A 26,470-nucleotide genomic window follows, 5' to 3' on the forward strand; every position below is an offset into this window, starting at 1 on the left:
AATGCACCGTTAGTCGAGGTCGGTCGCCGGCTGCAGCGGATATAAAAGGCACTTCAGAGGCTCTTTGTGATGACAATAATGGAGACGGCAGCCGTGAAACGTCAACACCCTGGAACTGAATTACGTCTGCTGATTCACAGGCGCCCAACACGACACTTTACACTTTATGTCGTTGTATTTCAGATCGACCAAACGTGTTTTCTCTCAGTGTGGCAAATCTGTTTCTGATTCATCTGTCCGGAGCACGTTTATACAAAAAGACCCGATTGTTGCCTGTAATGTTATGATTTTTCAAGATGCAGCAGTTTGACACAGCAGTAACCTGCAGCTGAAGTGCACATTTGTATTTGTGTCTCTGTGGATTTGAACACTTGCAGCTCTCTTTTCTTTGAATCCGTCCATGTTTACTATCAGATAAGCAACAAAACAGACAAATAAATGTGTTCTGTGAAATAAATTAAACTGCACGAGCTCGATGCAACAACACAATTAGTGTACGGTTGGATTATTATTATATTATATTATATTATATTATATTATTGGATCTGATATATCCTGCATTTTTCCTATAATTGGTATCATTGTTTTTAAACATTTCCCATAAAATGAAATTAGACTTGGTTACATGCTATGAGTGACACTGAAGGATTCATGTTGTAAAGTTCTTTTTCTAACTGAATGATAATTTATTATTATTATTATTATTATTATTATTATTATTATTATTATTAATAATAATAATAATAACTTTATTTATATAGCACTTTCAAATCAAAGTGCTTTACAGAGCAAGCAACAGATAAAATACAATAAAATGATAATGGATAAAAACAATATCTAAGAAGACACAGTACCTCACAGTTAGGATTCATATACAGCAGAGAACAAGTGGGTCTTTAGCTTTGCTTTGAACACATCTACTGAGCAAGCTTGCCGAATGTCGGACAGAGGAGCGTTCCATAAAGACGGTGCATGGAAATAAAAAGCCTGTGCAGCGACTGTCTTCTTTTTAACTCCAGGGACAGTCAGCAGATCCGTCCCCTGGGAGCACAAGGACCTTGCTGGTTCATAAGGGACTACCAGCTCCTCTAAATATGATGGCCCAGTGCCATTTACAGCTTTATATGTTAAAAGAAGTATCTTAAAATCAGCTCTAACATGGACTAGGAGCCAATGGAGTGAGACTAACGCTGGTGAGATGTGGTCATATTTCATTGTTCCAGTCAGAATGAGGGCTGCTGTATTCTGAACCATCTGTAGGCTATGAAAGCTTGTAACGACAAACAAATACAAACAGGAATTAAAATTGGCATTTCAACAACATTTTGTATTGTTTTTCTACATTTTGATGCCAAGAGTTTAATTTTTACTGCAAATATTTATCAGTTCCAAATATAAAGTTATGCTTGATTACTAATGTTTGGTATCAGTCCTAAAAAAAAAAAACCACATTGGTCAACTTTTAGCTGTTATTTTGACCAAAAATGAACCGATTATTGACTTGGTTGACTATCGGATGTGATATTCTGCATTTTTCTTCTAATCTGAATTGTAATTTTTTAATCAATTTCCCATGAAATTAATGTAAACATGCACTAGTTTGGCTCTGATTTACTCCAACCCACAGAACTAATGAATAACTTGGTTATAAGTCATGAGTAACACTGAAGAACACACAAAAACAAAAATATAAAATGCCATTTCAGAAGTTTTGTGTTGGAGTTTGTGTTTTCCTACATTTCGACACCAAGATTTTCAGATTTCAAGATTTTATTTTTACTGCAAATTTTTATCATTTCCAAATATCCAAAGTTATGCTTGATTGCTAATATTTGGTATCAGCCCTAAGAAAACATATTGGTCGACTTTTTGGCTGTTATTGACTCAAAGCTGATCAATTATTGACCTGGCTGATTATCACATTTTTCTTATGATCTGAATTGTTATTTCTTTTAACTGATTCCCCATAAAATTAACTTAAAAATGCCTAAGTTTGGCTCTGATTCAGTCCAACCCACAGATCTAACGAATATGTTGGTAACACATCACGAGCAACATTAAAGGATGAATGTTGTAAAGTTCTTTTTTTTGATCAAACATACAAAAAACGTAACATTTTGCATTGGAGTTGGTGTTTTTCTACATTTCAACACCAACATTTTTACTTTTACTCCCAACGTATATCAGCTCCAAATATCTGAAGTTATCTTTGACTACTAATAACTGGTATCAACCCTGAAAAAAGCCAAAACATATCTGTTTTGGCAGTTATTTAGGACTACCTGACCCAAATTGCACTCTGAAAGTGCTTAAAACTAAAGCTGTTTAAAGAGAACGGGGTGAGGAGGCCTGGATGTGATTTTTTTTTAGTCCTGCAACTTATTTTTAACTACTAAAAGGATTTCTCTGACCATCTATGGTAAACGTGTGCGCTTAAGAGCTGAATGTGCTCTTGGGATTTAAAAAAAAAACTGTTAATGAGCAGTGTGAATAAAATGAGTGGAGTTTCTGTGTTCTTTGTGGTGTTCAGGAAAACACACAGACACCAGAGCTCGGTGCTACGAGGCCAAATCAATGAGACGAACCCGAGAGGTTTCAAAGACTCTGAACATCAGAGGAAAAAAAGCAATCAGTTGGACGAACCTGCAGCACGAAAACAAGCAGGACGCCGTCGGTCTGCAGGTGCTTCTATGGTTCGGCTTTACACACAAATTATATGTTTTATGGGCCATGAAAATTTCACAACAGCTGCTTATTTACACGTTCAATAGATTCAGAGCAACACTTTGGAGTCCAGTCTGTGTGCAGCTGATGGCTCAATTCCAACAGTCTTGTTCCTTTTTAGCTCCGGTTTGTTTACCACCAACACTGGAGGGAAATATCTGCCTTTAAGCGCGTTGTGGGTCTGAGTGAGCGTTTTCTACTGGAAACAGCTGCTTCTAAAAACAGTTCTTCTGGAAATTGTTGGTGGTTTTTGCTGACATATTTGAAAAAACAAATACTGTATCGTCTTTCAAATAGCACCTACAGATTAAAAGTGATGTATCTAAATGACACCACGAGGAAAATGAGCTTTTTTGGATCGTTTATTCAGCCAGATGTTAGATTCTACTGTGGAAAAAGTAACTACACTTTTGGTATTAGAAGCTAGTTTTGCCTGTTGTAGCAGAAATAATTTCTGGTAGGTGTTTTGCATGATATTCCACCTCCTCTGGCATGATATTTTTAACCACTCTTCCATGCAAAATTCCCACATTTTGCAAATTTATCACAAAAGTATGAATCCAATTAGAATTAAACTAGAATCTGCAGGCATAGTTCGAAAGAGGCTCAGAAAACAAAGCAACGTGTCAATGTATTTGTCTTCTTCATCCATTTTACTCTAAATGGCGCCTTTATTCACGAAATGTTCATCAAATTGTATTAAAGGAGACTTAAAACTAGACATTAAGACCACAAACTCATTAGAAAAATGTTTACTGAGGTAACAAATCAGGTGAGAAATCTCATTTTCTCATAGGTTTCTATGCAGTTGGCTTGTTTTTTTTGCAATCCGTGGGCTTTGAATCATTTATTGAGCCAAATGTTAGATTATTCTGTCAAAAAAGCAACTACACCTTGGGCCTCAGAAGCTGGAGTTGCTCCCTTAAGCAGAAATAACTTCTTGTAGTGTTTTGCATGATTGTCAACCACTTTTCCTTCAAATTTCCTACATTCTCCAGATGTTTTAGGGCATTCTTGCATGAACTGCCTCCGACTAGGTCTCCATTTAATCCTTTTAAGCCTTTCCTTGTTGGATTTGATCACGTACTGACGATCTTTATCCCGTTTGAAAGGTCCATTTCCAGTTTAACTTCAACTTTCAGACATATGGTCTCACATTTCTTTCTTCTGATGCAGATTTCGCAGTTGAACCTGCAAGCTGCCCAGCACCTAAAGCAGGGAAGCAACCAAAACATTTGCACCACCATGATTCACAGCAGGTGTGAGGTTCTTCTCCTGAAAAAGCAGTTTTTGGATCATTACTTTGGCCAAATAACTCAACCTTTGACTCATCTGCTCAAAGCACATTCTTCTAAAGGGCCTGATCTTTGCCTGCATGTTCACAGACAAATACAAGTTTGGTTTGAAGATTATCTCATTGGTTGTAGGTGCAGCAGTTGCTAAGTTACCTGAAGATTCTGTGATGAACTTCATGGGTTCTTGGAGGCTTCTTTTTATATGAAATGACGAGGTCTTGGACAAACTGGGGGTCATTTGAGATCTACGGCACTAGTAGAAGTTTCCTTACAGTGGAATGACCGGTTTCAAATAATTTGGAGATCTTTTTGAAGACTGTGGTATCCACAACCTTTTTTTCTCAACACCTTAGAGAAATCTTTCAATGTTTAAACTCCACACACTTCAATAGCAAACAGAATGTCACTACCTATCGTAAGTAGGTTCTATACTTTGGCACCTAATCTGGTACCCTTGTCCCAATTTTATGGATTTAAAGGTACAATTTTTGTGTTTAAATCATGAAAACGATGATCAAATGTCAGTTTTATGTTTATGCTTATTAGTAGCTCTGTATTTACACTGTACTTAAGAATTTTAAAATACTCCTTTTTAACTGCAAATACCAGCGATTTTGCATCTTTTTTTTGTAAAAATCAACAATTTGCATCTTTAGTGTAAATACAAACTATTTTAGCACCACATTTTTTTTTGTTTTTTTGAATGTTTTTGCACATTCTCTTGGACAGTGGTTTCCTTTTTTCTTGAATCCAACATGTGTGAGTTACAGGATATCTTGAATTTCCCCAAGAGGATCAAAAAAGTATCTATCCATCTATCTATCTATCTATCTATCTATCTATAATGAAAAAGTCTACAATTTTTACTTGCTTTTTCACACGCCATAGTATTTTTTTGTTGCTGTTTTTATAAAAAGATTAGTGCTTTAATGCTCCAGAGATCCCCTTTAAGTTGGTATTCATTCATACTGGATTTTCAGGTCAATGCTGATATTAATAATTGATAGTTTTTGAAAACTGTTGTCATGACATATCAGCAAATTTGGTAAATAAACAAACAATCTTGACACGGTTCCCAAAATTGTGACCCAGATACAACATTTTGTCCTGTCGGGTGGTTAAAACTAGTTTACACAGATACTGATACATTTGCAATAATGGAGCTCGAACTGAGATTCATTTATTTTTTTAATCTCTAAACCAAAAACGGTGTAAGACGACAAACTCAGGACCTCATCTGACTTAATTTAAATGTGCTTCATTAGGCAGAAATGCTAAAAGTAGATCCAAATAATGTTATTTTCCGGTAGAAGAGTGTTAAATGTGTGATTTTAAACCTCCCTGCATGCGAGCTCTCGCTTGTATCTGCAGTTCATAGCGTTGTTGAGATTAGCGCTAGGATTTGTGGAGTTTGGATTTAGAAAACAGCCCCACTAGTCCGCTCATTTACATTTCTGTGCACAAATCGAAGCCTCTCCGACGCCAGATTTTTGCTGCTATGATACTTTTTTCATTCACTTTCCTCCACCCTCCTCTTGTTCTGTGGCCTCTTCCTCTTGTCTCTCCTCTTTGACTTCTGATTTCCCCCATCCTCACCCTCTTCTCATCTCCCTCCATCACACCTCCTCGCTCTCACACTCCTTTTCACTCTTACCCCCCTCCTCCATCGATGGACCCAGCTGCTTCTCACACCTCCGTCTCACAAGACAGACAAAGATAGACAGAAACTGAGATGCAGAAAGAGATAGAGGGGGGGAAAAAAAGGCCGGCTACACAAATTAGAATCGTAGAAAAAAGGAGGGAAGGTGGAAACTAAAGCAGGCAGGAGGGGATCAGAGAAAAGTGAGAAAGTGAGATGTGGATAATATCCGAGAAAAGGTTCGGGCCTCATTTCGCCTCCTCCGTCGTTCCCTCACTCCAGGAGCGCTAAGCTTTTGTTTCCCTCTTCGTTGTCATGGTAACTGTTGGCAATTTCACATCGGAGCCACATGCCCTGCTGACCGGCAGCGAGCTACAACCCGAGGCAGTCGCCTACACACACACACACACACACACACACACACACACACACACACACACACACACACACACACACACACACACACACACACACACACACACACACACACACACACACACACACACACACACACACACACACACACACACACACACAAAAGCCAGCGTGGCCTGTTGACCAGCTGTTTGTTGCAGAAAAGCCTTGAAGCTGCTGCAGCCTACACACACACACACACACACACACACCACAACTTCATCATTTGTTCATCTTTGACTTAGCACACAACATGAAAATAAATCACAGGTTCACATCATGCTCAGTGGACCTGCTGATTGATGCACTGAAAGGCTCCACGGATGGAATCTACAAGTTTGTAATTCCAACTACCTGCATTCCTCAGTGCTCACAGCAGACAACTAAACATACTGTCACCCAACTGAACTACACATACTGCAAACACACTGCAAAGCCTCACTTCATTTCACTTAAAGTCCACGAGAACTACAATAGTGTGATAAAATGGGCATTTTTGTGCTGTTTTTATTCACATTTTTCAAACAAGAAAAGCACTCCGAGACCGTAGTACTCCACCAAGGCTGCACAGTCATATGATTTCTGACAGATAAGTGCCAATAAGTCCACAGCGGTGGATTTGTAGTAGGATTGCAATCATGTGATTGTCAGCAGGCAGCTGACATAGTGCTCACTTGTTGTCATGGTTACAGTGACGCCGTGCCGCTATCTTGCAATGATACAGAAATCTTTATCAAATCTGTGGATCCAGACTATAAGCTGCATCACTGCCAAAATCTAATCACTTGGTCCTTGTGTCATTTCTGACCTTATCTGAAAATTTTACCCAAATCTGTTTCTCTGTTTTGAGTAATGTTGCAAACAGATTAACAGACGGAAGGACAAACGTACAGCGATCGTCACATAACTCCGCCTTGTTCCTTGGCAGAGTAAGAAGTAATATTTGATCGTTTTTCAAACAGTAGCTACAGATAAAAGATGATGTAGTTAATTGACACCACAAGGACAATTAGCCACAGAATCATTTATTGAGCCTAAATATCAACAGATATAATATTCTACTGTGGGAAAAATAACTACACTTTTGGCCTCAGGAGCTAGAGTTGTCCCCATTAGCAGATTAACTTTTCGTAGATGTTTTGTATGCTCTTGTACACAATTTGTTTGGAGCCGAGCAAGTTGGCTGGAGCGGATTTCTGTGAGGTCTTTCAATGGAAATAGCAGATTCTAAAATGGTTCTTCTGGAAGTTGTTGGTGTCTTTTTGGACATATTTGCAAAAGTAAGTATTTAATGCTCTTTTAAACAGTAGCTACAGGTAAAAGTTGATATAGTTAATTAATTGCACATGGAAAATTGGCTTTTTGAATCATTTATTGAGCCAAAAATACCAACAGTTGTAATATTATACTGTGGCAAAAGTAACTACATCTTTGGCTTCAGAAGCTACTTTTCCCTCTTGTAGCAGCTAGTGTTGCCACTTTTAGCTAAATTAGTTTTTGTAGATGTTTTGCATGACTGTCCACCACTTCTGACATTGGTCTGCTGAAAATTTTAACCACTCCTCTGTGCTTTTTTTTTTTGTAACCGAGCAAGTTGGCTGGAGTGGATTAGTGTGAGAAGAAGCAACTTTTCCTCATAGATTTCTATACAGTAAGACTTCTTTTTGCAATCATGGGAGTCGCCCCCTGCTGGCTGACAGGTTTGCAGCTACTTTCTATTTTCTCACCACTGCTTTATTAATTTTCTCTGGGCATTCTGTTCGCCATTGAAAACCATGTTGATCAGCATGTGGGAGAATAAAGCTCTCGGAGCTAATGAGTCCGCACAGCTTAAGCAAAAGTCTTGATTCATAATTTGGAGAAGTACTTATAGTAGCAAAAAAGCCTCCACTATTTTGGACATTTCAGCTTTCTGTCCCCTCAAAGTTCAGCACTGCCAAGACAACTGGGGCCAATCTGCAAGCCCACCAAAGTTGAACTCCACATCTAAAAAATGTGCAGATCAGTTTTGTCTCTTTAAGCAGCTTTTTCACTTGAATGAACTGATTTGCTGCAAAGTTTCACTTTTAAATCCTGTATAATCAAGTACCTCTAAGCAGAGAGGTCCCAGTTAGCAGCTCATTAGTAGATTCTGAACCACAGCTCAAACCAGTGAGAACCTTCTTCGGCTGCCTAGAAACCATGTCAGAGATTCTATTACAAGAAAAGGTTATCTACAAAGCCATAAGTCTCGACACACCCATCCAGATGTGATCAGCTCTGCTCCGAGTGAATTATTTGATGCTGCGTGACTCTATGAACCAATAAAAATGATAAAATGTCTAATTTGTTCGTTACAGGTGCAACAAAACTAACAAAGCCCTGCCTGCTCATTCACACACAGTCCAACCAGGACGGCCAATCAGAGTAAATAATTCAAATCACCCGCGAGCCTTTACCAGAGCTGTGCAGTTTGATTGGCTGCCTCTGTTCCATTAAACTACTGTAATTACCATTTTCTGACTTCTGATTCCACATTTTAATTACAACTGGGGATCTCTGAAGCACCTTAAACCAAGTAAACAAGGATTCAATCAGCCAAAATCCATCACTGGAGGTAACTGAACAATCGCTACTGTCAGTGTAAAGAGCTTTATCCTCTGACAAGACTATGAAGATTTTATGTGAAGTTAAAAAAAAAAAAAAAGTCGTAAACAGTGGAATCATCAATATACTAAACACAGCAAAAACTGACATCATTATTTACAATTTGAAACCAAAAACGAACGTGTTCATCATCTATTTCCTCAAAAATCTCTATTTTTCCTCAACCTCTGTTGCCAAAACGCAATATCTTTGCAAATATAAGCAGCAAATCCTAAACACACATTTTACTCAGAATCTGTGTTTGTGTTTGATGGTACAAACTATGGACTGTATATTAAACCTCTTTAACCCTTTGATGCGCAACATGGGTTAAAAGATACCCTTATTCAATGGAATATGGGTCTCTTTTGACCCGTGTTGCGCATCAAAGGGTTAAAGGTCCAATCCCCTTACTAATACCAGCTTTTTCAGGGTTTTCAATTTCATTATTGTAACCTAAAAATGGAGAAAATTGTCAGATTTGAAACTTTCCGACGATCCTTGAACTAATCATGTCTAACATGCAGTTCCATTGAGAAAGTTAACCAAATATTAGCTTAAACTTGTGATATTTGTACATTAAATCAATTTATTTTAGATGTCTAGTTTCAAAATTTGCCAAAAATAAACCATTTTTACCAGAATCTGTAAAAAAACAAAAAAAAACCAAATAAAAATCTGCACTAATTGGCACGACCGTGACTGTCTCAGCTGTGACCAAGAGTCTCGTAAGAAAAATTCACTGTTTGACTATTTGGCTGAACTGCAGGCAGTGTTTACACAAAGCCGATAAGAGACAAGCATGGAAATAAATCAGAAAGACTGCAAGCCAAATAAAACATACTGGATCTATAAAATAAATGCAGCTGGGCTCAAAAATGGAAAACGGAGCAGCATGTTGTTGGAAGATCCATCCATCCATCCATTATCTATACACCGTCTAATCCTCATTAGGGTCCCGGGGGGCTGGAGTCTATCCCAGCTGACTTGGGGCCAGTCTATTACAGGACGACACATAGAGACAAACAAGCACACTCACATTCACATCTACGGACAATTTATTTCACTAATTAGCCTGAGCATGTTTTTGGACTGTGAGAGGAAGCTGGAGAACCTCAAGAAAACCAAGGTTCATTCAGAATAGTCAAATTTATAGTTGACGTATGAAAAACATTGAGTTTATAGAGGTTGTAAAGATGTAAAGAGTAAATTATCTGTAGTATAGAGAGATGTCTTTTTTCATGGATATGCAGCATCTATGAAAAAACATTGGACATGTTGATTCCACTTTTTTCCCCAATTTTGTCAACTACGTAACCAAAGAAATGGGCATTATAACTGTTTCATACTGTACAAAATACATTTCTGAGTTTTCTCTCCTTCTAGTCATGGTTGTTCTGTTTCCACAGGGGTGCAAGAGTTTATTTTGAGGTAAAAAATTATCCACAGTGAGTAAAACAAACAAAAAATGTCTGGGGTTCAGCGAGGTAACGCCATCAGTAGAAACAACAGGCCCCTTTGTGGAGGTCAGCGCCTCTAATAGAGCCTTTAACCAGGTCTGCAGTGTTCATAACACTGGAATAAAGCTCAGGAATCTTTCTGTTGGGCTCAGCATGCCGTGGCTGATGCCAGATGGTCGAGACGTCATGAGTTTGGATCTGGCTCACAACCTATAGGCTGCTGCCTGCACAACAAAGCAGACTACAGACAAACTCCTCTGGTGTTTCTGCTTTGCTCAGAGAGCCAACATGGTGGATGTAACCTTGAAAGCACTTCGAACACTTATTCAAATCTTCAGCCTTCTTTTTTATTTCTCTTTTATCTTCTTCCCTAAACCTCCCTGCAGTCGAAACACACAGCGTGGAGAAGCACCACAAATGGGTTCGACTGCTTACGATCCTAATATATCAACTCCCCTCCTCAATCTGCCATTTCATTCTTCCCTGATTCTCCACCATCTTCCACCTGTTTCACCAAAACATGCCTCCAGATGTTCTTTTAACCCCAAAGTTGACTGGAAGACCATTACAACTTGAGAATGTTCACAGCATCTTCTTCAACACTGTTAAAACTGACTTGGACACCACAAAAATGAAGGGAAACTAATGCCTTTCCCACACAATTGTTTATCACCTAGTTAAGAAAGGATCTCCTGTGGTATCAAATCAGAAACTTGTGCATTCCTTCTTGGACCATTTTATGTTACCTTGAAAGAGAAAATAACACTATCATCCCATGCAAATGTGTGCGTCTTGAAAGCAAATGTTGGAGCGTAATTGTACAAATTATTTAACTTTAATTTAACCAGCGTCTCTCATCCACCTCGCATCAGCGTTTCCCTCCACCCCCATCATACCATACCTCCACCCAGTTTCCGTCCACTTCATGGAAGAGGACGCAGAAGGGGTCCGACTTGGAGGCTACGTCTCGGTCCAGCAGGCTGGTGGCGGTGACGGACAGCTCAACCCGAGTGACGCAGTGCTGAGGTCCGACACGAGTCTGGCCGTCCGGAGCCGAGCCTGAAGTGTAGGCCATGATCTGAGGTCACAGCTGATCAGCCTGAGGGGAGGAAACATGTAGGAGTAAGTGGAACGGAGTTGAGTTTTGCACACAAACGCACACTGCCATTCATTGAACACTTCAGCAGTTTAGTTAGATTTTTTTTAACAACTGGAGACAAAAAATATATCAAAATAAACATAGATTTTAGTTAGATATAAGAATGAACATCTGCTCTGTACTTTGCAGAGTCGTGCTTGAGCATCATGCTAACATCAACATGCTATGCAAGGTACAATACTCATTTTAGCTCTGTGGATTAGCATGCTAATGCTTGGGGATTAAAACTAAACAGAAAGCACATCTGAGGTTAATAAGAATGCTGTTTGTTTTGCAGGTACTTTAAATTAATCATTTGACCTGATGATGCTACTGGATTGAATTTAAGAGACACATTCTAGTTGTGAAAACATTTCACTCAGAACCAAAAAAGTCAACCGTATACAGCACTAGAGGAAAACTCAGTATGGTTTAAGAACCACTTAATGCTTCTACAAAAAAAAATGTTCCAACTATTTTCTGTACAACAGAGCTTAAACAACCAGCCAATTAGTTGAGCAAGAGAAAAATAATAACTATTATTACAACTGATTATTTCAGACAAAAGTAGTGGAAAAAAAAGGCAAAGATTGCGTACATCCAGCTCCTGAAATACGAGAATTTACTGCTTTTCCTTGTGAGTAGAATCTCTGTGTTTTGGACTGTTAGCTGGAGACAAGATGACATTTAAAGTGATCATTTTGGCCACTATGAAGTCATCAGGGCCAATTTTTTTTTTTTTTTTTTTTTTTTTAAATTTGCATTTTTTATTCCATCTGAAATCATCACATTTTTGGAACAATTTCTGCTTTTCCATCTTTGATTTGCCTTAAGATTTTATAACATAATTTGCTTTCCAAGAAAATTTTTTTTTTTTATTTACATGACTGATTCATTCTTCTGATTATTTTCTGGATTGTTCTGGGCATAAAATGTAAGAAAATAGCCAGAAATGCCATTTAAAATGTCTAACAACCACATGTAACTCCTTTAAACGCCTTTGCTCATTCAAACAAAACTCAAAAAAATCTCAAATTTTACCATCTATCATTAAGCAAAACAAAGAAATGCATTAAATCCAGCAAACGTCTGACATTTTTGCTTCTTGATAATTGCTAATTAAGTGACTAACATATTGATAGATGACACAAAATGAAAACACAATGCAAACTAGGGTTGAGCTACAAAGAGAAAATATGTAATTGTAATATTTCTGACAGTTTAGCTGCATTCACAAATTCACAGTCTACAATTAAGGCTTAAAATGGCTAAAATAAATGTTATGTTTGTATATTCAAACTCTTGAATAACGGCACAATAAACTGCACCAAAACATCTACACCTTCTGCAAACTGTGGCCAAACGTCAGCCCTAAAAATATCTTGCGATGTCATGACTAGTTACTATAACACAAGATAAAGTGTGAAGTGAACTATAGGCGGTTGTTGGAGGCTCACTGATGGCCAGAATCCAGGAAAACACGCAGCTTCTCCTTAGAGGTCTTACGTAACTCCAACACTTTACAGGAGCCGGTGTGTGTTGTGTTGGTCTCACGCTGCCAGCTGACAAAATCAGAAATTACTGGAGAGAAAATAAAGATGCTGGACTGTCTGCAGCTTGTTGCCAGGCAGAAATAAAGCTGCAAGGGACTTTATGAAGCATTTGAATGGAAAAAAAGTACACAAACAATCAATAAACTCCAATAAAAGGATGTCAAACGTCGCTTTAATCAGACTAATAACCTTGTTTGGATAAAAATATTCACCAAAACAATGAAAACCAAGATGATGTCCAGTTTTTCACATAAAAACCCCGAGAGTGGATCAAAACCACCGCAAAACCTCCAAAACGAAGCAGGAAACACACATATATCTCCTGAAGCACTTCTTTAGTGGAGTGAGTGATTCTGAAATAATTCCCCACAAGCAAACACACGCAGCGTCCGCAAAGCTGGTTTTGTTCTCACGGCGGCGTGCTTAAAGGATGCTGTCTGTTGCTAAGAGACTAGCGTGTCATAACCAGCGTGCTCCTCCTCGTTCAGCCGCCGTGATGTCACTCTGCTGGCGGTGATGCACTGAAAATAAGCAGGTCCATTCACTGACTTCATCATTCAGATGAGACCACACACACACACACACACACACAGAGAGAGAAAAAAGCTTGTTGTGACTGGCTGGAGGTACTTTTACTCACTCATTCATTCATCCGTTCACTTATTGTCATTCACTCTGCTGGACATATTAAGTCCTGAACAGCCAGCGAGATAAGCCCCAGCTTTCTGCAGACACCTGCTGCATCCCTCCCATGGTTTGACTGATAAACACGATAAAAAAAACCCAGTTATGAAATGAAAAATGCAGTGCAGAAAGCTAAAAACAACAATAGCTTAAAATATGACTGTTAAATCATGTTGCATTCGAGCTGCTGTATGTTTTTGGTGTTTTGTGTGTGATTGCAGACAGGAAAAAAAGCAGCAAAACAACCTGGAGCCGCTTTTAGGACCACATTGCATTGCTGTTGGCTACACTTTGTCTGGAAAGTCTTCATTATTTAAAAAAAATCCAATAAAACACAAGCAAATATGCAGCTGTGTGGTTGTACTGACCCTGCTGAAGACCCCAGTCACACCGCACATCCACACCTTCCTGCAGGAGGAGGAGGCGGCAGCAGAACCCTGGCACAGAGGTGAAATAAAACACGGGCGTTAAGGCTAATCACACGTCATACTGGTGCCAAAGTGATGTCAACAATAATCAACTTCAAATACATGCAAACTCTGCTTCCTGCACACCTCTGCATGTTTTCTATGATTATCTCCCTACGTGCTTTTTCTCATCAGCCTCTCTGTTGTTCATTTTTGCAGTAGTACAAATGTTCCACAAAAAACGTGCATGCAACCAACAAGGAACAAAACGTGACTCACCTCAGTAGATGACGACCAACTTCTCAGCCGCTTCTCACTTGATAAATTCTTTAATTGCTGCGCGCAGTGGAGATGCTTTTCTTATTTATTTATTTATTTATTTATTTATTTTTTAAAGCCACTTTTTCCCCCTACAAAGGCGTGAAAAGTGGCATTTTTCAGTTTCAACTCGAGTGTCCTGGAAGGAGGCGCAACAGCGTGCGAAGATAAACCATCCTCGCAGCCCGGACTGAGCTCTCTGCGCCCAGCGCCACTGACGGACCGAGCGGAAATACGGCGAGTTCACTGCCAAAATAAAGGCGCAACTGTCAAGCAAATATAACGCACTTCCGTCTGAAGTTTCTTAATATTCTACAATTCTACAATCAAATTTAGCAGGCGCTTTTATTCAAAGCGACGTACAAGAATACTATTATGAGTTGAAATTTTGAAGTTAGAAGTATAGTTTTCAACCCCAAAAAGGTCTGAAAATGTTCCTTTGTCCAAATTTCTTGTTATTTACGCATTCAAAATATTTTTTTTTCTAAATCTAAATGGTGAAAATGTTTAAAACTGCCATACTTGTTTTTTTTTTTTAGTCTGAACTGTTAAGTTTTAGTGTTTTGACCCTTAAAAACATTTAAATCAGGCTCATTTAGAGTTTATGTTACATAATAAGAAGGAAAATAAGACGGTTATCATCGTTATAGCCACACTACCGTTCAAAAGTCTGGGGTCACCCAGACAATTTCATGTTTTCCATGAAAACTCACACTTTTATCCATGTGCTAACATAACTGCACAAGGGTTTTCTAATCATCAATGAGCCTTTCAACACCATTAGCTAACACACTGTAGCATTAGAACACAGGAGTGATGGTTGCTGGAAATGTTCCTCTGTACCTCTATGGAGATATTCCATTAAAAATCAGCTGTTTCCAGCTAGAATAGTCATTTACCACATTAACAATGTCTAGACTGCATTTCTGATTGATTTCATGTTATCGTCACTGAAAAAACTGCTTTCCTTTCAAGAATAAGGACATTTCTAACTGACCCCAAACTTGTTTAAGTTTTTAGAAATTCTGACATGAAGAGTACAATTTTTGACCAAAAACAGCCTTGAAATAAATTTTTTTCCCACATTTACTATGTTAATTCTGGAATCAAAACATATTTTCTGCAAATTTCTCCTTTTTGAAAAGTGGTTTAAATGCAGTTTTAAAGCTGCCAGTTACATTTTGTGTTTATTGTGTGTGTGGGACTAGGTGTTGTTTTTTGCAACATTGGTAGTCTTTAAATTTCTATATTTGTGTCACAATATGACTGTTTAATAATTAATATGGTATTTTAAAGTGACAATCAAGTTTTCTTTTTACCTCCTTAACAAGTATATATGGTGTTTTTTATTGGTTGGAAGACATATCAAGATGCTTCCTGTCTCTCTCTCCACTGTGCACTATAATAAAGGCCATAAAAATAACTTTCAAAAAAAAATTGTACATGACAGACCCCAAAACACAGGTTTAGATTCTCTGGGTTTCATACATAAACCTAAATAAACAATTTTGTCAACTTGCAAACTTTCTGCTCAGAATATGCAAGACTGATTTAGTAAAGAAGGTATTATATTACAAAAACAAGACAAAACAACAAAAGCGAGAAACAAAACAAAAAATGAGACAAATGACTTGAAACCAAACAAAAAGAGACAAAAATTAGACAAAAAAGTTACAAAGCAACAAAAAATGGACAAATGACAAAGACGAGACAAAAAATGTCAAAAGCGAGAAACAAAGCCATCAAAAAGTAGAGAATAAACACAAGCTAGACAAAAAGAACACAAAACGACAAATATGCTACACATACACAAAAATAAGACAAAAATCACAAGCGAGACAAAAAGGAAACAAAATGACAAAAACATGAGACAAACGACAAAAGCCAGGCAAAAAACCCAAAAACGAGACAAAATATTACAGAAGCTCGACACAAAACGACAAAGTTCAGACAAAGACAAAAAAACAACAAAAACATGACAAAATATTACAAAAACAACACAAAGCGATAAAAAGCAAATGACACAAGTGAGACAAAAAGACACAAAACAATAAAAATGAGACAAAAGTCAACAAATAAAGTGAAACACAAAATGACAAAAATGAGACAACAAAAGTCAGACAAAAAACAACAAAAACGAGACAAAATGTTACAAAAATGAGACACAAAGCAACAAAAAGGAAACACAAAACAACAAAAATGAGAAACAAAATGACAAAATCATGAGACAAATGACAAAAGTCAGAAAAAAAGGCAAAAAACTGCAAAAAAATGAGACAAAATGACAAAAGATTGATGAGCAATATAGTATTGTACTTTATGATCACAACTTGTCGAAATCTAGAAATTATTTTAAATTTATAGTTTCACTAATTTACAATTTGCAGTTAATGTCTTCTGTTATTTTTACACTATACAAAATGGTTGCATGTTTGACATTCTGCTGTAAAACTAGTCTCTACTGAACAACGGCAAGTTGTAATGTTGGAGTAATTTAGCCGTATATGTTCAAACTAGAACCTGATTCTGAAGCACAGTGACACAGAACGCCTCTACCTGCACACTGATAGGTTGGGTTCCTAAGATTTGTTATGTACAAAACCTTAGAAGTCTGAATCGATGTTTCTGAAGATTGTCTCAGGTACATTCAGTTTCAAGGTGGAAATGTTCAATCATGATGTTGACTGATTATTTGGCTAATCATGATTCTTCCAGAACAACAAAAAAAACACAATATGAACATGCTAACAAAAAAAGGGGTAAAATATGGCACATTTAGACAATAAATTCAACATTAAATACAAAAAATCTAAAATGTAAAATCGCATTAATGCAGTTTACATGTGAATGCATCAATAATAATAATAATCCAGTAACACAGTAATGCAGTAAAAGTTTAAGCTGCACACTTTGATAATGCAGGATTTTTATCTGGAATAAAGCACTTTGACAAGATCTAAATACCTTTTTTCCACCACTGCACATTACCTGCTACAGTCACTGGCTTGGCTCCTTGTGGACACAAAGGAAACAAATTAATCAATTAACAGATGCTTTCATTGGTCACAGGTGTTACTGATAACATTAACGATGGCTGAAGCAGCTAAACAGAATTCAAACATCGCTAATTTTATCATTTATATGACACAGATCAAAACATCCTTTATAAAACGGTAGGGTTTGGAGTTTTAATGATTTTTTGTCTCAGTTTTCTGGTAATGTGCGGCTGTGTGTACTTCTCAAGAGTTGAAATGGCAACACATTTGCACCACCGACGTTGACCAGAAGAGGGCGCCATGCAAACATAAATAAACATGTTTTACTGCAGCTGCTGGTTTGAATGAAGCCAGAGTGAATTCTAAAATATGATTGGCTAAGTGTAAAGACTCCTGAACACCTACAGTTTCTATCCAAAGGAAACAGAAGAGAAACTCCTGCACACTGTCATTTTACTTACTGGAAATGCAAATTCTCAGTTTTCACAGTTAGGTGAAGGTCTAAAATTCAAAACGCTGTATTTCCAATAGTTTATTTCAAGGAAATGACAGTGGAGGAGAAAAAAAGTTGCCCTAATTCATTTACTAGCTTTTAATCAACAGCAAAATGAGTCACAATTAATAATTAACTCTTAACTATTGATTTGTGTCACCAAGCGTGAGCATCTGTTACAAGTAAACCAAGGCCAGATCTATAAAATTCTTAAAAAATTTCAGTAGATTTCAGTAGACAAAGAGCCTGTAAAAAGAAAAACTGAACAATAAATGTGATGTTCTTAAGTTTATGATGCGAAACATGCACCATCTTTTGTTTTTAGGATATCAGGAATAAGAGAAAGTTGTAGAAGAAAGAAAACAAACAGGTAATAAAGTCTAAATAAAGGTGTAAACTCAAGTGTTTTTAATTATTAGCTAACATTTTAATGAAATTCTCTGAATGTCAAGAATACAGGCAACATATCATGGGAGAACATCAATCATAACCTGAAAACAAACCTTAACAACAGTTGCTTTTAACAGATAAACTACACAAAAGAGCAACTCAACCTGAGCAGGTTTAAATCCAGTGTAAACATCACAATAAAAAACAATGAAAAAACAGCAAATGATAAACAACAGTACATGAGGGAAAATGATATAAAATAAGGTGCATCGGTGTTAGAACAGTAGTATCTGTTATAAACTAAACAAATATCATTAATGAGAACTGTAGCTGTTGCACAAACATGCAAGCTATTAATTCAGTCTCAAATATTCTCATTTTATTATTCAACCTTTGCCAGACGTTTCACTCAGCTTAAATTACAATTAAATAAATATTTAAAAAAACATTATTGCTACGTTCTTTCCCGAACGAACAGCAGAAATAAATACGCAATTTGGATCGAGACCACGACCTAGAATGACTGGAAGAGCAGATCAGTTCTTCTTCACTGTGAGTTTGTGATTCATTGTGTTTTCAGTAATGTGGCCTCCGATTGTTGTAAACGCATCGCAGTGCAAAGTGGACTCGTTACGTCAGAGTCTGCATACTTAAAGTAGTAGGTTTTCTCACGGGAAAGCTTCGTGAAACAACGAAAGATAAAGAACACGACGTGGCCTCTAGTCTCACAGCAGTTTGTGTTGGAGGAAAGAGCAGCGATGGTGTGGAAAGTCCACTGAATCCACAGATTTCAAACCGTGTCACAGTCCTAATGCGTGTCCATTTGGATCGTCAGGGTTTACGCTGTTACATTTATGATTACATGAGTTGCTAAATACCCAAAGTAAATTACAACATGTGTCATCCACAATATTCTACGGAACCCTCCCTACAGAAAACTATTTTTGAATTATTTTGCAATTGTCCCACATTAACGGTTTCCTCTGACTCATGGATAAATCTTCCTGTGCTCTGTTCACCCTCAGCTGTGTCTGTCAGGCAAAAGTCTGCATTATTGCACTAAGAAAGAAAACTCAACGAGCTGGTTCACCGCTTTGACCATGTCTGATTTAGCAAAAGCAGTCTTTAAAAAAGTCTCACTTTGAACTTTTAGAGCAGGGGTGTCAAACATGCGGACAACTTGGTAAAGTGTAAAAATTAAAGAGAAAACATTAACTGCAATTTGTAAAACTATAAATTTAAAATAACTTCTAGACCATGAGAAGTTGTTGTGAAAGTAAAATACTATTTTGCTCACCGTTCTTGTGTCATTTTGTGTCTCATTTTTGTAATGTTTTGTCTGACTTTTGTCATTTGTCTCATGTTTTTGTCATTTTGTTTTTCGTTTTTGTCATTCTGTGTTTCCTTTTTGTCTCGCTTGTGTTTTTTGTCTTATTTTTGTCACTGTGTTTCGTTTTATTCGTTGTTTTGTGTAGCATTTTTCTTGTTCTGTGTTTTGTCTCATTTTTGTTGTTTGTCCATTTTTTGGTGCTTTATAACTTTTTTTGTCTAATTGTCTCTTTTTTGTTTTGTTTCATGTCTTTCGTCTCATTTTTGGTTGTTTTGTTTCTCACTTTTGTCGTTTTGTGTCTCGTGTTTGTAATATTGTGTTTTGTTTTTTTTAATCTGACTTTCGGTGGATTGCAATTGAATTTATTTTGCTAAAGAAATTTCAGGTTGTTCATAATTATTTGTAAAAAAAAAAAAGTAAAAAAAAAAAGATAATTCCTTAAATGTGAACTTTTTTGCACTAAAACAAAGGAAAAATTTGGAGTTGTGGTTATTTATAGGTTATTATGTTATGATTTTACTGGTCACTTGAGACCAAATTGCTCCTGAAGAAAATGAGTTTGACACCCCTGTTTTAGAAGCTTCACAGCTTTCAGACTGTATTTCCTGACTTTTTCAAACTTTACCTTTCTGCATTTTAATTAACTGTAGTCTACAGTAACACAGACAGTTACTTTAAAGTCATTTCTTTTTGCATTAAATCAGCATATTATTCTAACAGCCATCTCTGTGTTCTGTCCAGAAGCTCTCCAGAAACTAAAGGATTTGTGTGATGCACAAGTCAAAACGGAAGTCTTTCGGTGTAATATCCACAACACACCAACTTTCTGATTTCCACACCCAGCATGGACCATCAGAAAGGTTCATTAATTTGGCTCCAGGCTGAAGAGACAGTGATACATCACTGGCTAATTACACCAGTTTACTGCTGTGAAACTAGAAGCTAACAGGTGCAAAATCATTCATTTAAATATGCGCAAAAATGGGGAACATTCCTACATTATATGTTGTAGGAACTTGGAATTTAGGCATTTTGCAGTGACAAACCCATAGAGAGGAAAGAAGAATGAACTCTGTGTGCGGTTGAAGCAGTTCTGTGCTGTGATTCACCTCTGATGAACTGGAATGATGCTTCTGCTCCATCCAGCAGGACGGATTGACTTATGTGAATGAGAAATTCAGCCTCCTGTCCGTCTGACTGAGCCTCTGGGCTTCACTCTGGAGCACTTTGTTCCTCCACAGTCTGTAAGCACAAATGTTATATTTGAAATGTTGACATTTCTTCAAAAACAAGTGCAGATCTACAGATGGAAGCAGGAACCAAACCTTCCCTGAGAGACACTTTACCTGATGAGGTGCAGAGCAGGGCAATACTGTAAAGCTTTAAGCAGAGCCGTGGCCCCATAAACACTCACATTGTTGGACTCCAGGCTACAGAAAAAAAAAAGCACACACCGTTTTATGTCCATACAAGTATAATACAGTACAAAGAACCCAATTGGACCCAACTTTGTGGTCCAGAGAATATTTTTCACTGGATTTCTGGGATTAAAAATGACATAAAATATGGAAGGAAACTACATAAAATCTAATTTAGGTGAAGTGAAAACGCAAAAATCAAGTTGTAAACATGAAAATGGAAACAAACTGTAAAGCTCCAACACCTGGCAGTGTATGTAAATATTATTCAGACTCACTCTATCTGGGTCAGGTTGTGGCACAAAGGCAAAACTCTGGCCAGCTCCAGTGCCACGTCATCGCTGCAATTATTCCATCCCAGACTAGACAGAAACAGAGAGAGAAAAAAAGTAGGAGAGGTAGGCCAATTTTCCATACAAACAATTTCTGCTAGATCAAGTCTTAAAGTTTTAATTTATCGTGTTCAATGCAAAACTTCAGGCTCAGTCAGATCGGGAATTTGGCGGTTTCCCTCAACTTTATTGTGAATATGAGCGGTACTGGAAGCTACATGCTAAAGCTAAACATGAATAACAGCATTTCTCATCACAGAACATTAAACTAATTTAAACTGGAGGTGAAGAAAGAAATCCATTAAGCAACAAGAAAATCTGAAAAAGCTGAATTCTTGAAAAAAAAATTGTGGCAGAAATCATGTATTTGCACTAGAATGTTAGTTGTGTTTTTCTTTTCTTTCTTTCTTTTCATTCTATTTTTTTATTATATTACTTGTTTTATTTATTTATATATATATATATATATATATATATATATATATATATATATATATATACAAATGTATATATATATATATATATATATATATATGTGCGTGTGTTTCATTCATGTTACTTATCGCTAATTTCTTGTTTTCTACTCAATTTCTTGCATCATTGTTGCACTGCCTACTCTATGTGCCTTTTTTAATTGCTCCCTGGGGACAAATAAATAAATAAATTCTAAATCTGAATCATGGGCACCATAGAATGTGGCCATTTAATATAGATGTACCCACAAACAAAATCACCTTGCACTGAGCACAGGCGTGTATCATCCGTGTGTACAGATGTCGAATCACATGACCTAAATATGTAGCAGGCGGCGGGAATTGATGGGACTCAGAAACACCTCCACAGTTTAATCAATTGTTCCTTGTATCATTTCATACATAAGTCCCGGTAAGTCCACAGTGGTCAATCATGGGACAGTCAGCAGGCAGCTGATGTAGTGTTCACTTGTTGTCATAGTTACAGTGACGCTGTGTCGCTATCTCACAATGATACAGAAATATTTAAGAAATCCATGGATCCAGACTATAAGCCACATCACTGCCAAAATCTAATCATTTGGTCCTTGTGTCATTTCTGACCTTCCCTGAAGATTTCATCCAAATCCGTTAATTCGTTTTTGAGTAATATTGCTAACAGACAGACAGACAGACGAACAAACGTACGCCGATCGTCACAAAACTGCGTTCCTTGGTGGAGTAATTACATTAAAAATCACATTTAAGTTTCAGATTGACAAGATTTGAAGTTTAGGTCACATAAATAATGCAATTTAATCTGAAGCTGAGCCATCTGAGTAATTTAAAAATATACTAAAATGATAAATAAATAATGATGACCCACATGTACTGTACTACAATTACTATTTTTAAATCTTACCCCACATCCTGTATGAGGGGACAGTGGGCCAGACTGGCAGCGACAGGACAAAGCTCTGAAGTCCCAACAGCGGTCAGACTGAGAGACCAAACCACAAAAACAAACAATCAGTGAATCTAGCGACCAATCAGTGCTGTTATTGTCAAAATAATAGGAGCAAATGCATCTTACTTAATCTTCCTGAGGTTCTTCATGCTCATTATTGCTTTGGACAGATTAGAGGAACCCTCACATCCAATACGATTCTCTGAAATACTAGATAAGACACGGGAATAAAAAACATAAACCTTACAACAAGTCTGTTAAAAGAAGAATATGTAAATAGGAGCATGTAATAAACGTGTGTGAGACTTACTCTAACACAGTGAGGTGTGTCAGTGATGGAAGAACAACTGCCATTTTAGCAGCAGTGAGGTCGCCAAGACTGTTACTGGAAAGACTGAAAGAGAACAGAAACTGATGTTTTAATTCTGTACTGACATATAATAATAATAAAACAAAACACAAGATAATGTTTTTTATTTGTGTTGTCTTTTATAACCAAATATACATCTACATACATCTAAAAATCTTGTTTCTTATTGTTTATTGGACCTAAACTTGTTTTTTTTAGCCACGTGTCCAAGCAGTGTTGTGTTACACTTTGATGGAAAATAAAGTGCAAATAAAGCTGCACCGATATTCCAAAATTTACAAGCGTGAATCACGTATAAAAACGTCATTGTGTCCTTACTGCAGCTCCTCCAGATGACTACAGCTCCTCAAAGCCTCGAGCAGCGTCTCTCCTGATTGGTCACTGACAAGGTTTTTTGAAAGACTGGAAAACAAACACAAACACAACCAAAAAAATGCAAAATAAGTAGTGTTTTTGAAGCACCATGCATAACTGTGAGCAACAGTGGCTTTTTTTTGATCACACAACTCAGAAAATGTTCAAATTCTACATGAACTTTGATATCTTGTCAGAATGTTTTGCTGGGAGATCCTGCAGCTGACAATGACGTGGTTGTGACTTTGAAAATAAACCAAGCCCAACCCCTTCCATATGGCAACTGCATTCCTCTACAGCAGCAGCCTCCTATAGCTGGACAATGCACCACACCACACCACAAAAACTGCTAACGAAAAGCTCGAGTAGTGTGACAAAGATGTTAAAACTCCCTAGATTGTAACCCCTGACGTGCCGGGACAAGCCCAATCTACAGAGGCCTCAACCTGCAAACCACAGCACCCAAAGGACACAGCAGTCACAGTTTCTACAGCATGACGGGTACCAACTCAATAGTAGGCAGGTGGCTTTAATACTGAGGCTAATTATGTGATTTTATTCACATCTGATCACTGTTTATTTAGCTACAGGTATGTGTCTGTGCCAAAGGTTGGGCCAAAAGCAGGCTTACACTTAGTAGGTATGAAGTTAGCATTTTTTAAAAACATTTTATGGGATGGTAGAGAGTTGTCATTGCACACAATCCCTGTAATATTTTATTTTAAAAACCCATAAAAATCGAAACCAATATTGGAAGAAATACACTGCCCACTCAAAAAATAAAAAGTCACACACTAATATTTCATACACACACATTTGCCATGGCATCATTTCGATAAGCTTCTGCAATGTCACAGGATTTATTTCTGTCCAGAGTTGCATTAATTTTCTACCAAGATCTTGCATTGATGATGGGAGAGTCGGAAAAAGTCTTCTCCAGAACATCCCTAAGATTCTCAATGGGACTGAGGTCTGGACTCTGTGGAGGTGAATCCATCTCATGCTCTCTGATCCACTCATTCTCAATGTGAGCCCCATGAGTCCTGACATCATCATCTTGGAACATGTCCATGACATCAGAGAAGAAAAACTCCACTGATGGAAAGACCTGGTCATTCAGTATCTTCAGGTAGTCAGCTGACCTCATTCTTTGGGAACATAATGTTGCTGAACCTGACCAACCCCAGATCATAACTCTAACCCCCACAGACTGGTAGACACTAGTCATGATGAGTTCATCTCTTCATCCACCTTTCTTCTTACCCTGATGCCCCCATCACTTTGGAACAGGGTAAATCTGGACTCATCAGACCACATGACCTTCTTCCATTGCATCAGAGTCCAATCTTTATGCTACCTAGCAAACTGAAGCCTTTTTTTCTGATCAGCCTCATTGATCAGTGGTTTTCTTAGAGCTACAGCTGTTTAGTTCCAGTCCCTTGAGTTCCCTTCGCATTGTGTGTGTGGAAATGTTCTTACTTTCACTATTAAATATATCAGTCAGTTCAACTGTTGATTTCCTACAATCATCTAAGAGTTTGTTCCTCAAAGATGATGGTTCTCCACTGTCCTTCAGGTTTTAATAATGTGTTGGATGGTTCTTAAACTGATTATAGTAGTTTCAGAAATCTCCTTAGTTGTTTTCTTTGCTTGTTGCAGGCCAATAATTTGATCCTTCTGAGACAGATTAACATCCTTTCCATGACCACAGGATATTTATTCCAACACGGTAGTTTAAGAACTGAGAAGCTCCTCACTGCATCAGCTAGGGTTAAACAAGTTGTTGCAGCTGAAACGTATTCATCACTGCAGTAATTATGCAATGGAAGGTTCATACCTATTTGCTTAGTTAAATCCAAGTGGAGATTTTTTTTTTTTGGCCAGGCAGTGTAGCTAAATAACATTTCCAAAATGTGAATAAGGAATATGGAACACTGGTTTGGATAAATTTGATCTAAAATGTGAAACAAACAGTGAAACAACTGTAAGCCTACTTTTGGCCCACGCTGTATATTCCTGTCTGTCATTATCAAGCAATGACGTCTAATACAGAACATGGAGGATACCATCAACAGTGACGGGTCAACGGAGAAAGGAGCAACCTAATTTTTTGGGGTTATAATGGTGTGACATCCTCTGGTGCGTCTGTACAACTGTCAGCTCCGGTTGCTCAGTTCATGAAGCTCAACCACCAGCTGCTCTCGACCCAACAGCTGCAGCTGACACGGCTTTAAAAAGCCCTTCCTCTGACTTGATCTCTGCTTCTCAGCCAGCAGACGCTACAGGAGCAAAGTCTCCCTACACCACATGACTTAGTTCTTTTTAATTAATTGTATTAACAGTGTCCAAGTTGGTTCATCCGATTTTGTTTCCTCCTTTGTGTTGCTGCCATCTGAGGCAACGAGGAAGTTTCAATTTAAGCCAAAGCATAAGGAAGTAATTGCAAGGAGCACCTTCTTGGTAAATTGCATTTTGGTTAAATATGTTCAAACAGTGTTGAATACATTAATGTGAAACATCAACATCAAAAGACTGATTCTGACTACAAAAAATGGGAACTGAGCTTAGCATAAATCTATCAAAGAATCGGCTCACATTGGAAATTATGGCATATTACAATGAATTTTAAAAAAAAAGACAGGAACACAAAACTCCTGATTTAACAGATATTCTGTGGCCGTGAGTCGGACCTTGAGGGAAGGAGGAAGCTGCTGTCACATGGTAGCAGCTGGTCCCCATAAAGAAGGTGGTGATAGTCCAGTAAAACGGCTGGTATGCCCTGAATGGCTTTCACCTCACACCAGCATAACCAAAGAAATGGCAGGTCTGTGATCTTTAGGGACAGCTTAATTGGGCACTTAAATTTACCATTAAAATGTCAAAGCAGCAGGTTATTAGAAAGCTGAAGCTGTTTAGGAAAAGAAAAGGTATGGACTTCGTTCTCTTTAAGGAATACATCACTTTAACAGTATTGCATCATGTTTGACAAGAAAAATTGCAACAACAGAGCTGAATGTTAGGCAAAAAACCAAAAACAAAACATTGTGATTATTTGGTATTTATCATTTTGAACTGCAATTGTGATATGAGTTATGCTTTTAGTGGGAAAAG

The 26,470-nt window shown here is 37.6% G+C and overlaps 2 protein-coding genes across 3 annotated transcripts in view; both read right to left on the reverse strand.

The window, feature by feature from the left end:
* The window catches only part of cpne2 (copine II), a 75,112-nt gene extending 60,643 nt beyond the window's left edge, over positions 1-14,469 (reverse strand). Inside the window, exons 1-3 of the mRNA XM_055009362.1 lie at positions 14,219-14,469; positions 13,901-13,969; positions 11,059-11,256 (exon numbers count right to left, since the gene is read on the reverse strand). Coding sequence (XP_054865337.1) covers positions 11,059-11,232 — 174 coding nt within the window. The 5' untranslated portion in view covers positions 11,233-11,256; positions 13,901-13,969; positions 14,219-14,469. The remainder of the gene's footprint in view (positions 1-11,058; positions 11,257-13,900; positions 13,970-14,218) is intronic.
* A 3,662-nt stretch (positions 14,470-18,131) lies between these two features.
* Positions 18,132-26,470, reverse strand: part of nlrc5 (NLR family, CARD domain containing 5) — a 63,185-nt gene continuing 54,846 nt past the window's right edge. For both annotated transcript variants that reach the window (XM_055008993.1, XM_035942360.2), the window contains 7 exons: positions 23,324-23,407; positions 22,946-23,029; positions 22,762-22,845; positions 22,591-22,668; positions 21,163-21,246; positions 20,813-20,896; positions 18,132-20,708 (listed from right to left, as the gene is read on the reverse strand). In XM_055008993.1, coding sequence (XP_054864968.1) covers positions 20,627-20,708; positions 20,813-20,896; positions 21,163-21,246; positions 22,591-22,668; positions 22,762-22,845; positions 22,946-23,029; positions 23,324-23,407 — 580 coding nt within the window. In that variant the 3' untranslated portion in view covers positions 18,132-20,626. The remainder of the gene's footprint in view (positions 20,709-20,812; positions 20,897-21,162; positions 21,247-22,590; positions 22,669-22,761; positions 22,846-22,945; positions 23,030-23,323; positions 23,408-26,470) is intronic.

Source organism: Amphiprion ocellaris, chromosome 3, assembly GCF_022539595.1.
Source record: "Amphiprion ocellaris isolate individual 3 ecotype Okinawa chromosome 3, ASM2253959v1, whole genome shotgun sequence".
NCBI classification, from domain to species: domain Eukaryota; kingdom Metazoa; phylum Chordata; class Actinopteri; family Pomacentridae; genus Amphiprion; species Amphiprion ocellaris.